Raw genomic sequence first — 16,332 nt, forward strand, 5'->3', positions numbered from 1 at the left:
GTCCTGACCTCACGTGCTAGTGGGAATCAGAGGCGTCTCGGGTGCTGGCCTGGAGGTGAGGCTGCACTGTGGAGGTGCCGCTCGCTGTCTGACGGAGGGAAGCCCGCCTCCCTGGGCATCTGGGGTGAGATCATGTCTTCACGACACTCCTTAGGGGTAGGAGGAGGCTAGAGAAACGGGGTGACTATGAGATACATGTTATCACTTGGGCCACCTTTGTCACGTTGACGACGTGTTGACCATCTGCTGACGATGCTCTTGGACTGCGTGTTCAGGAGAAGGCGGGGTTCGTCCCCACTTGTCCACTCATTCAATCAGCATCCCCAAGGCCTCTTCTGGCCTAGGCACTGCCAAGTGCTGGCCCTGCGGAGACTGGATGCACACCGCCCAGTCCTCTCTGGCCTCGAGGGCACTCATCACAGTGTAGGCCACAGTTCCACACACTGTGTGTCCAGAGCTCTCCGCATCCTGGTTGGGAGAGGAGGCGAAGCACAGGTGGGCGAGTCCCCTGCAGGCACCCTCCTCTTCAGCCAGTCCAGCCCTGTCGGGCTCCCCACCAGGGTGAGCAGTTCCTGCAGCACCTGGAGCGTAAGACTGCTAGAAAGGGCCACGCCCTGGGGGTGGGCTGAGGACCCCAAGGACAGAAGAACAGAGCACACGGCCACCACAAGCTTACTGAAAAATGCATGGGGCACAGGGGACAGGGGAAGCTGGCTCTGTTGGAACAGAGGGCTGGCATCGGGAGGTAGACTGGGCCACACGGTATGGAAGGATTGGCCTGATGGCACCCCCCAGCCACACCATTGTGTGTGGCCGCTGCACGAGACCAGGTGGACGGCAGTGAGTTCTTAGAAATGGCCTTGGGCAGCAGAGGACCAGAGGCACCCCCAGGACAGGAGGAAGGTAGGCCACCAGGTCCCAGGGTATGTTCTGGTTAGAGCCAGCCCACCACAGGAGACAAGGGAGGGTTCTAGGAGCAGACAGGCAAGATCAGACAACAGCCAGGCACTGAAAAAAACAGATGGCAATAAAGGAAAGGGAGATTTAGGGACAAATGTTGCAAGAGCCTCGAAACTAAGGAAAACTAAGGGACTTAGGGAAAAAAGACGAGGCTTTAATGCACTGGAACAATGCTGGGTCTAACAGCAAGCACAGCAGGTGTGCTGAGAGGGACTCTGGTTCTGGATGTGCCCAGCTGGTGGAATTCCTGGGGGGCAAGGGGAGGTAAGCCTAAAAATTAAGGGTGACAACGGCCAGGGAGGTACATCTGTGTCCTTCAGACAGACTCAGTTTCCAAGGGAAAGCGCAAGGATCAAGGGTGCCCAGAGCCCCAGAAGCGGAAGGAGGGCCTGCAGGTCCTCACCCACACCTGGCTGTGGCAGGTACTGGCAGAGCTGAGCGGAGAAATGTCCTCCGTGGGCTGCTACAGGGAACACAGCACAGGGAGCCTGAGGGAGGCCCTGTCTCTGTCTCCAGGCCCCGCTGGCAGTGGCTGTGAGTGGGAGGCAGGAGCCCTGGTCCACACACGTCACCCCGTGGGAGGACCGCATCCCGCCCTCAGATGCTGGGCGTGCTCCTGATGTGCTCTGGCCTAGGGAATGTGAGCAGATGGGGGCTCGTGGAGCTGTGGATGAGCCTCCTTGTTTTGCTGGATCTCTTGCAGTCCTGACTTCTGCCAGAAGAGTCCTCCTCAGGCCCCACTAGCCATAGGACAAGGCACAGGGCGCTGACCCAAACCCAATGGGCACTGGGAGGCAGAGCCACCGGGTGACCTGCAGACTGAGGGCAAGAGATACATGCTTGGGGCTCTAAGTCCATGGAATCCTGGGATGCCTTGTGGCATTATCAGGGAACATCTGACTAGCACAGCACAAGTGGGGTCTGCCGCGGTCAAAGGCACCCCTTGTAGGAAGGTCACCCCTCCAGGCCTCCTGACTACTGGGCAGAATCAAAAGCACAAACAGGATGAAAAACAATGCTTATTTCAGCCACTTCAAAGGAGAACTTGGTGACTGTCTTCTGGGGTTATTTTCTCAAAGCAAGATAAGTCAAGAGTTATGTATTAAATGTCTTAAATATTGATTGCTAAATAAAGCTGTGTGCGATCAATGAGAAAGAGAAGACGGGGGAGTTTCACTGGGGCAAAGGGCAGGATATACAAAGCCAGGGATATTGAGATTTGATAAGTTGAAAGAGCTTCTCCACAATTGGTTGTGGCAACACCCAGCCAACTGCTGACAGGGATCCCAGAGAGAGAGACTGGACGTCTGGACTGCTCAGGAGTCTCAGAACCGCTGCCCCTTCCCCAGACCCTCATTCTAGAAAAAAACACTACCCCAAGCTTTGGGACCACAAACTAAGCATCTGGGACAAGAGATAAAGTAGGGAGGTCGTGCTCCACAGCAGCTCTGACACTACAAGCTGGCCCCTGCCCCCCGGCAGGGGCAGCAGGCAGCCCCAGCCATTAAGGTCCCACGTCCTTGCACATGCCCAGGGGCAGGCTCCTGAAGGTTTTCCTGAATCAGCAGATCTACTTCGTTCCAGTCACCCCGTCACTCACCAGGTTACCCCTCCTGTGGACAATCCTCCTGTGGACAATGGGAGAACTCAGAGATCCGCGGATTTCAACACACCTGCTTTACAAAAAAGGTCAGGAGAAAACCAAAAGGGGACTCCACACAGACTGCCTGGGAGGCCAGGGAAAAGCCAGCCACGCCCACCACCTTGCTACCAGAGAGCTTCCAGAACCTTCAGAGCTCCACCGCTGTCAGGCTTTGGGAAGGAACCCAGGTGGGGGAGTCGCGGGAGACCGTGCGCTTGGCCCGTGTGTTCCTATGGTGCTCCGGGCCCAACCTGGCAGCATCTTACCTCCTTCAATCAGATGTGACTGAGTCTGGGCATTGCTGTGAGGCCCAGGCTGTGCCTGCCCTTTGGGGCCCAGCCTCTGCAAGGCAGGCTGAGCCAGGCGAGCCCCATCCGAGAGAGCCTTGGATCTTGCAAGAAAGAGGTGAGTCCCAGGAGGCAGACGCCCGGGGCCTGGATGGGGAAACTGTGCAGGGCTCCTGCAGCAAGGGCAGATCCACTTCCTCTCCCAGATGCCACTCGACACTGGAGGCCACGCCCCCTCCCTCCGCAGAAGAGGAGCTCCTGCCTGGGATGCACCTTCTCCCCTCAGATGTCACCTCCGATGTCCCTAGAACCATCCCCTTGTCCTCAGTTAGAGTGAGGCGGGGTCTCAGTGTTCCCACCTTTAGCTCAGCTCTTCCTGCTTGGCAACTTGCTGTATCCCACTCTGTCGCTCCTGGAAGGCTGAGGACCCCAGCCACCGCCAAGCTCCCAGTCCAGGCCGGCTTCAGCCTGGCACACACTAGGTGCTCATGAAACATTCCAAAGCGGTACTACCCGCTCACTATTAAATCCGAAGCTGTTTAAGGGACAATATCAATGCCAAAAAACAGGATATCTACTTTTTCTCCACTGAGTTCTAGAAAGGATTTGTGGTAAGAATAAAATTTGTCTTATTAAAGCAAAATCTTATCAGTTTGGATTAATTGGGAGGATGGCCTCCATTAACAAAAAGCCAGAATTGGAAAATAAGTCTATGAAGATTGTTTTTTTCCAACTGGAGTGGGGCTAATGAGGTAGCAATGACACAGTAGTCAGTACCTGGGTTCCCACCCTGAAGAACAGATCAAATAACATCACTCAGTCTATGAACAGATTACATGTGTAATAATTGCAATCTTGCTTTTGCGATCAAGTTGCATAAGAACCCTTCATTTTCTTTTTTGGAGGGATTTTTTTGGGATTGCAGTAATCATAATCTGGTTTGTGTCGCCCTTCCCTCTTGCATTGCCTGTTTTCATTTCTTTGGTAATTAAAAAATTTCTTTTAGTTGTAGATGGAAACCTTTACTTTATCTATTTTTAATGTGGTGCTGAGGATCGAACCCAGTACCTCACACATGCTGGGCAAGCGCTCCACCGCTGAACCACACGCCCAGCCCAGCTCATTTGTTTTTGAAAGCTGCCTAATATTCCATTTGGAGACGCGCCACCATTTGCTGACGCGACACCATTTGCTCATCTGCCTTCTTACTGACGGCATGTGGGTTGGTCCCAGATGTTGCACTCTTCACAGCACAGCTCTGATCACTCTCCCCTCCAGGCAAGCATTCCCTTGGGCCTCACGCCTAACACACAAAGGGTGTGTGCGATTCTTCGCCTCTAGAGGGTGATGCCAAACTTCTGCTGTTGGGGTTGTGCCCACTCACTTGCCCACCAGCCACACGGCAGAAAGCCTGTGGGCCCCATGGTCTCCCATGTCACCTCCAGTGCCTGTATGATCAGACTCCGTTAATATCTGCTGCTTGTTCTCAGAGTAGAACCAAAGGAGTCGTCAGCATATTTGAAGCAGCACGATCTAAATGAATCAGTGTCTTGAAATAAGAAAATGCCTCTGATTGCAAAACCAACTCTGACTATGGAAAAGCCCCAAATGGGAGGAAAAATCACAGCGATAGTTTACGGTTACTAGGGTGTAACCTTCCCTCCCAATGCAGGACTGCTCACCCCATTAAAGGAAGCCCACAATTGCGATTCACTCACAGCCCCTGGGAACGCTTCTGCAACGTGTCTGCTACTGAACTCAGCCCTGCGGGTGTGCTAACCAGTCCTCGGCTCCCGGAGGCCACTGAACTGCCCCAGGTGCCCAGAGAGCAGCCTCTATGCTGCAAGAGTCTGGCTACACGTCAGGGTTAAAAACTGAAGATGTGTTTTGAAATTCATGCCATCTTCCTCATGGGAGGTTCACCGTCTGCAGAGTGGTTTCCATCCCCGCCTCCTTTGATCCGGGAGGAAGGGACTGGAAGTTTCTATTAAACACTTAATAAAAGCAATTCTTTTATTTTTAAATCCATTTTCAGAAACTCCTTTGTAGCATTTTACTTCCTTTCAGCAGCAAGATGCCATTAAGGAGAGCAAAACGGTCTGTAGAATAACAAGGACACGGTGGCGAGTGGCGGGTAATTGAATGAAGGTATCCCCCAAGGCGCAGGGACTCAATTTCTAGGGGCGCGGTGCATTTTACAACCACCAGAGAAGCAGTAACCAGCCAGCAGGAAGAGTCTGCTCAGAGCACATCTTCTGGTGACTACATTCCAATCACCTATGTCCCACCACAGGCTGGGCACGGCCTGGTGAGAATTCACGGTGGGGACACAGCACCTGCTCCCCAGGGTGCTGCCATCTGCTTGGGAGGATGTGCAAACCACCAGATTACGAAACAAGAGGAGCCGAGGAAGCGCAGTTACTAGGCAGCACAGAGGGGAACCTGAGCTGGACTTCTAAGGAGCAGGGCTGTTCCGGTGGAAACTGTGAGGTTTGAACAGGGCAGAGGGTGGTCAGAATGTCTGCAGGAGATGCGCCTCCTGTGTCTGGGGCTGCAGGTGGGGCAGGTGCACAGAGCAGGAGAGACTGGGCGGGAGCATCTGAAAGGCCTGGGAAGGGAGTGTTTCCACAGGAATTTGAAATGTGAAAAGCATCAGCCACAGGAAGGGCAGGGGAAGAACTTTACGAAGGGAAGGGAGTACAGAAGTCTAAGGCGAGAATGGCCCTGGTGCCTCCTCACAGGAGGGCAAGGGAGGCTGGGCCCCATGGGAAGTCGCCAGGCGCAACCCAGCTCCAGGCTGTTGAATGTGGCAGAGGCTGATCACACGGGGTTCAGGTGTAACCAAAGGGAGCTGGAATCTAAAGGCTCTCTGAACCCTCAGGGGACTCGAGTGTGCCTGTTGGGTTTGTGACGGTGGGAGGGCAAGGTAACAGAGACCCAAACATACCTGGGCAGGACCAGTCTGGCTAAAGGGAATGGGAGGTCCAGGAGTGGGGAAGGACAAGAGAGGCAAGAGGAGGGCGTGGGGGCAGGAGACAGCAACTGCACCCTGCTGAGAGCCCTGGAGGGAGAGGCAGAGGGACTAAAAAGTCATTTTGTTGTTATTATTATTATTTTGGGACTGGGACTGAACCCAGGGGTGCTTAACCACTAAGCCACATCCACAGCCCCCCCCCCCTCTCTATCTATCTATATATATATAAATTTTATTAGACAAGGGGTCTTACTGAGTTGCCAAGTGCCTCACTAATCTGCTGAGGCTGCCTTTGAACTCGTGATCCTCCTGCCTCAGCCTCCTAGCTGCTGGGATTATAGGCGTGCACCACTTCGTCCAGCTAAAAATGCATTTTAATAGGTGACTATAGTAAAAAGCACAGGAGATTTACTACCTTAGCCATTTTTAGTGAACAGTAATATTAACTCTATGTACCTTGCTGTGTGACAATCTCTAGAACTTATTCAAGTCAGGAAACTCCAGAGCCATTGACAGCTCCTTCCCCATCTACCTCCCTGCTGACCAGCACTCCTCCACTTTCTAAGAGTTGGGCTGCTGTGGAGACCTCAGAGGACTCACACAACGTATGTCTTTTTGTGTCCAACTTATTTCCTGGGCATGATGTCCTCCAGGTTCATTCATGTTATAACATGTGACAAGACCTTCTTTTTCAAGGCTGAACAATATTCCATGGTCTGTCTATAACCCATTTTCTTTACCTATGCATCCACAGGTGGACATTTAGATTTCTTCTGCCTCTTGGTTATTGTGACCAGTGCTGCAGTGAACATGGTATGTACATCTCTCTCTGAGGTTGTGCTTTCAGTTGTTTTGGAGGTACACCCAGAAGTAGGGATAGTGGGGTCATGCATTCATACTATTTTTAATTTTTTGAGGAAGCTCCATACTGTTTTCTATAGTGGTTGCACTATTTTATATTCCAACAAACCATGTACATGGATCCTATTTCTGCATATACTTGCCAACTCTGTTATTTATTTGTTTATTTTTGGTACCAGGGATTGAACTCAGGGACACGTGACCACTGAGCCCCATCCCCAGCCCTATTTTGTATTTTATTTAGAGACATGGTCTCACTGAGTTGCCTAGCGCCTTGCTTTTGTTGGATCTGGCTTTGAATTCATGATCTTCCTGGCTCAGCCTCCAGAGCTACTGGGATTGTTTTTTGAGAGTTGCCGGTCTCCTGGGTGAGGGAGCATCTTCCTGTGGATTCCTCCTTCCTTTTTCCCTCCCTCCCTCCCTCCCTCCCTCCCTCTCTCCCCACCTCCCACCTCCCTTCCCTTTCCCCTTCCTTTCCTTACATATTCCTTCCTTCCTTTCATACAGGAGATTGAACCCAGAGACACTTTACCACTGAGTGACAACCCAACCCTTTTTGAGGCACAGTCTTGCTAAGTTGTGAGGTTGGCCTTGAACTTGCCATCCTCCTGTCTCAGCCTCCTGAGCCGCTGGAACTATAGGCATGCACCCTCATGCCTGGCTCTCATTGTGGTTTCAATTCACATTCCCCTAATTAGAACTGATCTTGAGCATCTTTTCATATGCTTGTTGGCCATTTGTATATCTCTTTGGAGAAATATCTATTCAAGCCCTTTCCCATTTTTAATTGAAATTTTTTTCCTGTGTAAGTTGTTGAATTGTAGAAGTTCTTTATATATTCTGAATATTAACTTTTATCACATATTATATCTTTTATCAGATATAATAAGGCTAGCAAATATTGTCTCCTGTTCTGATGATTGCCTTTTTACTGTTCTTTATTTCCTTTGCTGCATAGAAGTTTTTAAAGTAGATGTAGTCCTCTTTGTCCTCTTTGTATATTTTAAAATTTGTTGCCTGTGGTTGATAGCACATATAAGAAATAATTGCTAAGCCCAATGTTGTGAAGGTTTGCCCTTATATTTTCTTTAGGGAGTCCTATAATTTCAGGTCATGTTAGGTTTAGATATGAGGTGTCCCCCAAATATGCCTCTCATGTGTGAGACAATGCAAGAAAGTTTAGAGGTGAAGTGCCTGGGTTACGAGAGTCTTGACATATTGGTGCATTAATCTGCTGTTAGGGGTTAACTGAGGGGTCACGGTTGTGGCTGGAGGAGGTGGGTCCCTGGGGTGTGCTTTGGAATTATATTTTGTCCCTGGTGAGTGGAGCTCTCTCTCTGCTGCCCAATTGTCATGTCCTGGGCCACTTCTCTCCATCACACTCTTCTGCCATGATGTCCTGCCTCATCTGGGGCCCAGAGTAATGGATTCAGCCACCTATAGATTGAGACCTCTGAAACTGTGAGCCCCAAATAAATTTTTCCTCCTCTAGTTGTTCTTGTCAGGTCTTTTGGTCACAGCAGCAAAAAAGCTGACTAAACAGGTCTTTATTGCATTTTGAGTTAGTGTTTGTGTGTGGTGTGAGGTAAAGGGCCCATTTCATTCTTTTGCATGTGGATATCCTGTTTTCCTAATACTGTTTGCTGAAGAGACTGTCCTTTCCCATTGTGTAGCTTTGGTACCCTTGTCAAAGGTCCTCTGACCACACACATAAGGGTTCATTTTTATGTTCTCTGTCCTGTTTCAGTGGTGTGTGTGTGTGTGTGTGTGTGTGTGTGTGTGTGTGTGTCTTTATGCAAGTGTCGTACTGTTTTGATTACTGTAGTTTTGTGATAATGTTTGAAATCAGGGAGTATAAGGCCTCCAGCTGTTTCTTTTCTTTATACTTAAGATGAATCCACTGAAAGACAAATTAGGAAAACTATCCCATCCACAATAGCCTAAAAAACCAAAACAAAACAAAACAAAAAACTGGAATCAATGTAACAAAAGAGGTGAAAGACCTCTACAATGAAATCTACAGAACACTAAAGAAAGAAATTGAAGAAGACCTTGGAAGATGGAAAGACTTCCCATGTTCTTAGGCAGAATTAATATTGTCAAAACGGCCAACTATCAAAAACAACATACAGATTGAATGCAATCCCCATGAACATACGAAGAACATGCTTCATAGAACTAGAAAAAAAAAAGTACTCGAATTCATCTGGAAGAATAGGAGACCCAGGATCGCCTGCAAACTTGAGCAAGAAGAGAAATTAGGAATGCAGGAAGCATCCCAACACTGTCATCTCAAAATAAACATGAAGAATAATGGAGGAGAATAGAAGACACAGAGACAGACCCACACCTACTTACAATCACTTGATACTTGACAAAGGTGACAAAATTTATGTTGGAGAAAAGAGCCTTTTAAAAACAAAGGGCAGGAGAATTGGAAAGCCATATGTTGGATTAAACTAGATCCCTATCTCTCACCCTGCACAAAAGTCAAATCAAAATGGATCAAAGACTTAGGAATTAGAACAGAAACCTTGCAACTGCTAGAAGAAAACATAGGGTCACCATGCCGACACATTGATGTAGGCACCAACTTCTTTAAAAAAAAAATAAACAAACCTTGAAACTCAAGAAATAAAACCAAGAATCAATAAGTGGGATGCCATCAAATTAAAAAGCTTCTGCCCAGGAAAGGAAATGATTAAGAGTGTGAAGAGAGAGACTACAGGATGGGAGAAAATCCTGCCAGCTACTCTTCTGGCTTGGAATTAATATTCAGAATATATACAGAACTAAAAAAGCTTAACCTACTACTACTACTACTACTACTACTACTTTTACTACTACTAGTACCACCTAATCAATAAATGGACAAAATAAATTAACAGAAATTTCTTAAAAGCAATGAATGTATACGAAACATATGAAAAAATGTTCAATATCTCTAGCCATCAGAGAAATGCAAATCAAAATTACACTAAGATTTCACCTCACTTCAGTCAGAATGGCAATGATCAAAAAAATTCAAATAATAATAATTGCTGGTAAGGATGTAAGGGAAAAAGTATACTTGTACATTTCTGGTAGAATTGCAAATTAGTACAGCCACTATGGAAAGCAGGGTGGAGGTTCCTCAAAAAACTAGGAATGGAATCACCATATGACCCAGCTACCCGACTCCTCAGTATTTACCCAAAAGAACTAAAATCAGCCTGCTATAGTGATACAGGCACACTAATATTTATAACATTGCAATTTATAATAGCCAAATTATGGAATTAGCCCAGGTGCCTGTCAACAAATAAATGAATGGATAAAGAAAATGTAGTATATATGCACAGTGGAGTATTGTTCAGCCATAAAAAAGAATGAATCTATGGTATTTGCTGGTAAATGAATGGATATGGAGAACATCGTGCTAAGTGAAATAAACCAGACTCAGAAAATCAAAGATCAAATTTTTTCTCTCGTATGTGAAAGCTAAAGCAAAATAAAGGAGAAAAGTGTGTGTGGGGGGCCAGATATCAATAAAATATGGGGTAGATCAGTGCAGTAGGAGGAGGCGATCAAGAGGAAGAGAAGAGGCATGGGAAAGGGGAGGAAATGTGAAAAATTACCCTACAAGCATAAGTAAATATCTCACAGTGATTTCCACCTTTATGTGTATGTGTAAAGCACCAATCAAAATAAATAAATAAATGAGTTAAAGGAAGATCAGCAGAGTAGAGGAAGAAGAATAGGGGAAGGAGAAGGGAAGGGAAATTTGTGGTCAGGGTTGTGGGGATCGGGGACTGAAATGGAGTCAATCAAATTCTATGCATGTATGATTTTGTCAGATGAACTAAACTATTATGAATGACTATCATGCTCTACTAAAATAAATTAAAAAAATAAATAAATGTAGCTCGGTGATAAAGTGTCCCTGGATTTATCTGGGCTATGCTGAGTCCTTTAAGATTCCATATGAATTACTGAACATTTTTGCTTGCTTGTTTGATTTTGCAAAAAAATACCACTGGGATTTTGGTAAAGGTTTCATTGAACCTGTAGAATGCTTTGGATAGTATGAACATTTAATCCATGAATATGGGATGGCTTCCCATTATCTATGGCTTAATTTCTTTCAGTAGCATTTTGTAATTTTTTAAAGAGTATCAGTCTTTTTGCCTTCTTGGTTAACTCCTGAGTATTTTATTTTTTCTGATGCTATTGTAATTGGCTTATTTTCTTAACTTCATTCTCTGAGTATTCACTGCTAGTCTGTAGAGACACAATTGATTTCTTTATATCATGTAACTTTGCTGGATTTGTTTATTAGGATTCAGGTTTGGGGTGGACTTTAGGGTTTTTTACAAAGATCAGGTCATTTGTGAGCAGAGATTATTTTACTTTTTACTTCCTTCCCAGTTTGGGTACATTTTAACCCCTTCCCTTGCCTAACTTCTCTGACCAGGACTTCCAGTTCTATCTTGAATAAAAGTGGCAAACCAAGCCAACCTTTTCTTGTTCTCGATTTTAGGAAGAATGTTTCAGTTTTTCAATCGAATATAATGTTAGCTTGGCTTTTCATATGTGGCTGTTCTTTATGTTGTAATTTCTTCCTGTTCCTACCTTATTTTGTGTTTTTATCATGAAAAAAATGTTGCATTTTACAAATCCTTTTTCCTGCACCAACCGAGATCAGCATGTGCTCTTTGGTCTTTCGTTCTGTTAGTGTCGTGCATTATACTGACTGACTCCTATGCTGAACCATCCTTGTATTTCAAGAATCAATCCCACTTGGTCATGCTCTAGTATCTGTTTATATGTTGTTGATTTTGTTTGCAGTATTTTTTGAGGATTTCTGCATCAATCCACGGGGAACACTGGTCTGTCGTTTTCTTGTGGTGTCTTTGTCAGATCTTGGTATTGGGGTAATTCTGGTGTCATAAATGAGTTTGCATTGATTCTTCCTTCACGCTTGTCTGAAGGACTTTGAGAAGGATCAGTGTTCATTCTCTTTACATGTTTGGTCCTGGTCATGGACTTTCTTTATTGGGAGGTTTGGATTCCTGATTCAATCTCCTTACTAGATATAAATCTGTTCAGATGTTTTATTTCTTCATGGTTCAGAGTCGGCAGGTTGTTCAGAATGAATTTTATAGGGAGAATCTGCAAGATTTACTTATGGGTTGGAAAATGAGGGAAAGAGAGTAACAGGTGATGATCTTCTTTACATGATGATACAAGAACTGGGTAAAGATTGGGGTAGAAATAGGAAACTCAGGAGTTGGGCATTAGAAATTTTAGATTAGAAGATGCCCAGACAGAGATGTTTAGTGGATAGCTACAGACCCAGAGCCCAGAGGCACCCAAGCTGGAGTGGAGGGACCAGTGACAGAGCACACTCAGTGCGGGGAAGGTATAGCAGCTGAGGCAGGCACAGTCTCCACAAGGATCTGAAATGTCCTCCTAGGAGCAGATTCTGGTGACAGGCTTTCAAATTTGGGTGTTATTCTCTATAAAGTAAAATTACAGGAAGGTTTTTTGCCCCCCTTTTGAATGGCAGAGTTGTTTGTTCATAGCTATTTATTTCTAATTTCAAAAATAATATATTTCCACCATAAAAACACATAAAAATTAAGAATGAATAAAATAATAAGCATAATCCATAATTATAACCATCCACTTATAATTAACACTAGTACTATGCCCTATTTCCTTCCAAGAATTTTTTCTTTTCAATTGCATTACTTTGCATATATTGCAAAACTAAAATTATACTATACAAAGTAATTCTATATCCTATTTTTTCACTTAATATTTTTTTCACAAATATTTGGCTATATGATCAAAAATCTCTATAAAGATAATTTTAATAGCAATAATATATTGGATGAATGTAATCTGTTTGACATTCAATTGGATATGCAGGAGGTGTTCCCTCTCTCTATAATATTACAGGCCTATGATAAATATTCCTATGTACATATCTTTGTTCCAGTTCTCAAATGGAGAATTTGGGGCTGAAAAGACGCAAACATTTTAAAGAATTTTAATATTATTGGAAAACTGTTTTTTGAAAGGATAAACCTATTTATTAGACTCCTAGGGAATACACCTGGTCATTCCCTGTACCCTTCTAATCATTGAGAAATATAGCTTCCAAAATATTTACTAATTTAATAGATGAAAAAGGATATGTCGCGGCTGGGGTTGTGGCTCAGTGGTAGAGCATTTGCTTAGCATGTGTGAGGCACTGGGTTCAATTCTCAGCACCACATACAAATAAATAAAATAACGGTCCATCAACAACTAAAAAAAAGGGGGAGGGATATGTCATTGAGATTTTCTTAACTCTCTTCATGAAATTGTGAGGCAGAAACCAGAATCTCACAAAAATTCCATTCCATTAAATTCAAACCATGCCAATGAAGTGTTCAACTTTACTATCAAAATCAGGAACATGAGTTAACTCACAAACTATGAATACAGTTGTTTGTTCATTTTTTGGTACCAGGATTGAACCCAGAGGTGCATGAATATACATCTCCAAAATGACAGGAAAGTCCTCATTCCTGGTGGTGCAAGGGGGGATCCGAGCTACAGAGGGCAGCCCAAGTCACAGGGTATGCTGCAGTCCCTGAGGACTCATCCTAACTTAGCCTCTGCTCTAGGTGGAAGGAAACACTAACATGGGGAATTCCAGCAAGTTCCAGCCCTCCCTTCTCCCTTCCAGTGAGGAAGGGCTGAACTATAACCCCAAGCCACTCTTTGGTGGAAAAGACCCCTGGGAACAGACTTGTTCAGCCTTCAGCCTCATAAAGGAACTGCTTGGGCACAAGTGTTGGGAGCTCAACCACCACGAGTCCCCTTCCTTCTCACGGTGAGGGTTAGTCTCGATCACCGACAGCTGGGATCCAGTGCGTCTGTGTTTCCCCTGGAGAAGCCCCCTCAGTGGTCTGGGCTGTTCTCTGTGGAAGGGAGTGCACAGAGACCCCTGAGCATGTGGAGGTGATGGCAGGTGCGCACACCCAGGCACCTTCAGGTCTTCGTTCAGGCTCAGGACTGTGGCCTTCTAATTCTGATAAACCTGCCTGACCTTGCTAATGTGCCCACAGAGGCGGAATTTTTGCCTCTGGAGTGAACTTTCATTGGCTAAGCACAAAGAGAGTTGCCCCACTAGAATTCCAGTTATTACTGGAATAATGACTTTTACAGACGAGTGTTTTTACAGGAGAAACCAAATGATCACCAGAGAGATGGGCAGGACGCGAGGCTTGAAGCAGTCATGGCGGTGGGACTTCTCCACCAAGGGTTGTGCCCAGTGCCTGGGCCACTGTCTGTCTGCAGCTTATTTCTTGTCACTCCTCTGGCTCCGCTACTGTCCCCACTCAGAGAAGCCTCCACTGCTCCCACTACAGGTCTCCCCACCTCACCACAGCCTGGACCTCATTACACCCTGCACTTTCATTTAAACTCTTACCACAATTTTAATTAACTATTTGTAGGCTGTCTTCTTTGCTATTATTATTTTTTACTGTTTCCCAGGGCAGTGAGAGCGGGAGCCACGTCTGCTTCGTGCATGACGAGCCCTGTACACTGTGGACACCGGGCCTTATGGGAGGAAGACGAGGCAGAAGGGGAATGAAGAGGAACATGGCAACCGCTTGCCACCGTGGAGCAGCCTTGCCGATGGGACACGATCCTCTGTTCTCCTGATAGTGCCCTGAATGGGCTTGTTGCAGGAGTAGGCCCTGCTGACTCGGTCCCTTGTCCCTCCCTGCCTGTCGACCACTTCCCCCACCCCTTCCTCAGACGGGAACTCCTCTGATGGCCAGTCTGATCACACAGGCCCAGCCGCCTTTCTCTCTGCTGACGCGGCTTTGCATGCCGCTAGTCTGACCTAGTCTGGAGCATTTGTAACTTAAATCTCAGAGGGCAGTCGTACACCCAAGGGTGTGGGGGTCACCACACTGTCAACCCCTGTAATCACCACACTGTTGCCCGGGCGTAAGGACAGGGCACTCTCGGACGCCCAGCAGTCAAGACAAATCAGAGCACTGTGTGCCCATGGCTAAGGCCTGTTCATATTTCACAAAACCAGAAGCTACAGAACGACATTCTTACCTGCCTTGGCTATTTTCTCAAAATATGATATTGATTTTGATAATTAAAAACAGATCACACCTGGCCTAGAAGGCTGGGGGGAATTCTTGACTGCTCTGACACAGGCTCTGACCCTGCAGGGCCACCTGTTCCAGTGCTGGCTTCTGTTGAACCAGGGGCTGGACCAGATCTTGATATTTCATGCATGATCGTCTCACCCAAGAACCTCCCCCAACTTCATAAGCACCCCACAGACCAGTTTGGCTTCTGGAAACGACCACCACACACAGAGTCGGGGCAAAGCATCTCTACGGGGACTAGTCGTGGAGACAGCTCAGGACTGTGACGACTGCAGATGCCATTGGGGTGGGGGTGGGGTGGGGAACAAGCCAACATTTGTCCTTGGACCTGTCTCAAGGAAAAGCAGATTCTCTACCACCAGAGCTACTGGACACTGCGGTTCATGCCTGGAGGACTGAGGGGCCCAGGGAAGCTAAGCTGGGTGCCTGGCACCATGGTACCCTCTTCTGGTGCTGTAACCAGACCCAGGTGTTTGTGGAAACTATCTCAACAGTCAACACTATGAGCAAATGTACCCGTGAGCTGAGGCCTTCACAAGCCTGGCAGGAGGCACTTGCCTTCTCTGTTTTTGGTATTTGGAGTTCAGCTCCTTTCACCTGAGCGCCTCCACAGGCAGCAGTGCACAACTCCCTTACTCATGTTCTCCAATGGGCCATCAGCGACAGTCCAAACTCACTCATTATCATCTGTTTACAAACCAAAACCAGCCTCAGTTTTAATTAGCTGGTCTGCCACGTTCAAAGTCATGCTCACTTTAAACAGTCTACACACTCTGCTCAGGGAATGGGCGTCTCTGACGAGGCCCTTCCCATCTGAAGGGAAATTACCAAGAAGAATCAAGACGGCCCCCAGGGCTGCACACCGGGGACAGACTTGCTCTGCCACAGCAGCCGTGCGTAGATGGCGCACAAACGAGTGATTTCCACAGGGTTCCGGGTACTAGTCCAAACAGGAGACTTATAGAACAGAGGCCTGAGAGTTAACTGAGGTGGCCTGGGACGTCGCGCTCCTACCTCGAGTAGTAAGACTCCACCCCCAGGGCCTCGCGGACGCTGGCGATATGCTGTTCCAGGGTGGAGCTGGCTGCCGTTGGGAGCGCTGCACTGCTGCTGGCCTGGAAGTCGCTGGAGTTTTCCACGGTGCTGTCACCCAGGTAGTGCTCATGGAACTTCAGAATTCCTGAAACCAGACAGGCATAGCCAACATCACAGGGGGTTGGGCTGGCTGGAGAGAGGGGCCGAGGGCAGGGCTGGGAGGGCCGAGGCTACGTAAAGCGCCCCAGAGGTCCTCCTGAGCCCAGGTCAGTGCCCTTTCCACAGCTTTTGCCATCAAGGGTGGTGCCTGATGACAGGGAATCAAGATGCAGCCTTTGCTGCTGATGACACATTCAGAAGCTCCTGGGTAATTAGACTACTCCCTATGCGTTTCCAAACTCCTGC

At 47.0% G+C, this 16,332-nt stretch overlaps 1 protein-coding gene across 4 annotated transcripts in view; it reads right to left on the reverse strand.

Annotated features, from left to right (window-relative positions):
• Ttc28 (tetratricopeptide repeat domain 28) overlaps positions 1 to 16,332 on the reverse strand; it is a 593,457-nt gene that overhangs the window by 68,785 nt on the left and 508,340 nt on the right. For all 4 annotated transcript variants that reach the window (XM_078039658.1, XM_078039657.1, XM_021733755.3 and 1 more), the window contains one exon: positions 15,907 to 16,072. In XM_078039658.1, the coding sequence (XP_077895784.1) occupies positions 15,907 to 16,072 (166 nt within the window). The remainder of the gene's footprint in view (positions 1 to 15,906; positions 16,073 to 16,332) is intronic.

The sequence above is a fragment of the Ictidomys tridecemlineatus genome, chromosome 2, assembly GCF_052094955.1.
Source record: "Ictidomys tridecemlineatus isolate mIctTri1 chromosome 2, mIctTri1.hap1, whole genome shotgun sequence".
Taxonomy (NCBI): domain Eukaryota; kingdom Metazoa; phylum Chordata; class Mammalia; order Rodentia; family Sciuridae; genus Ictidomys; species Ictidomys tridecemlineatus.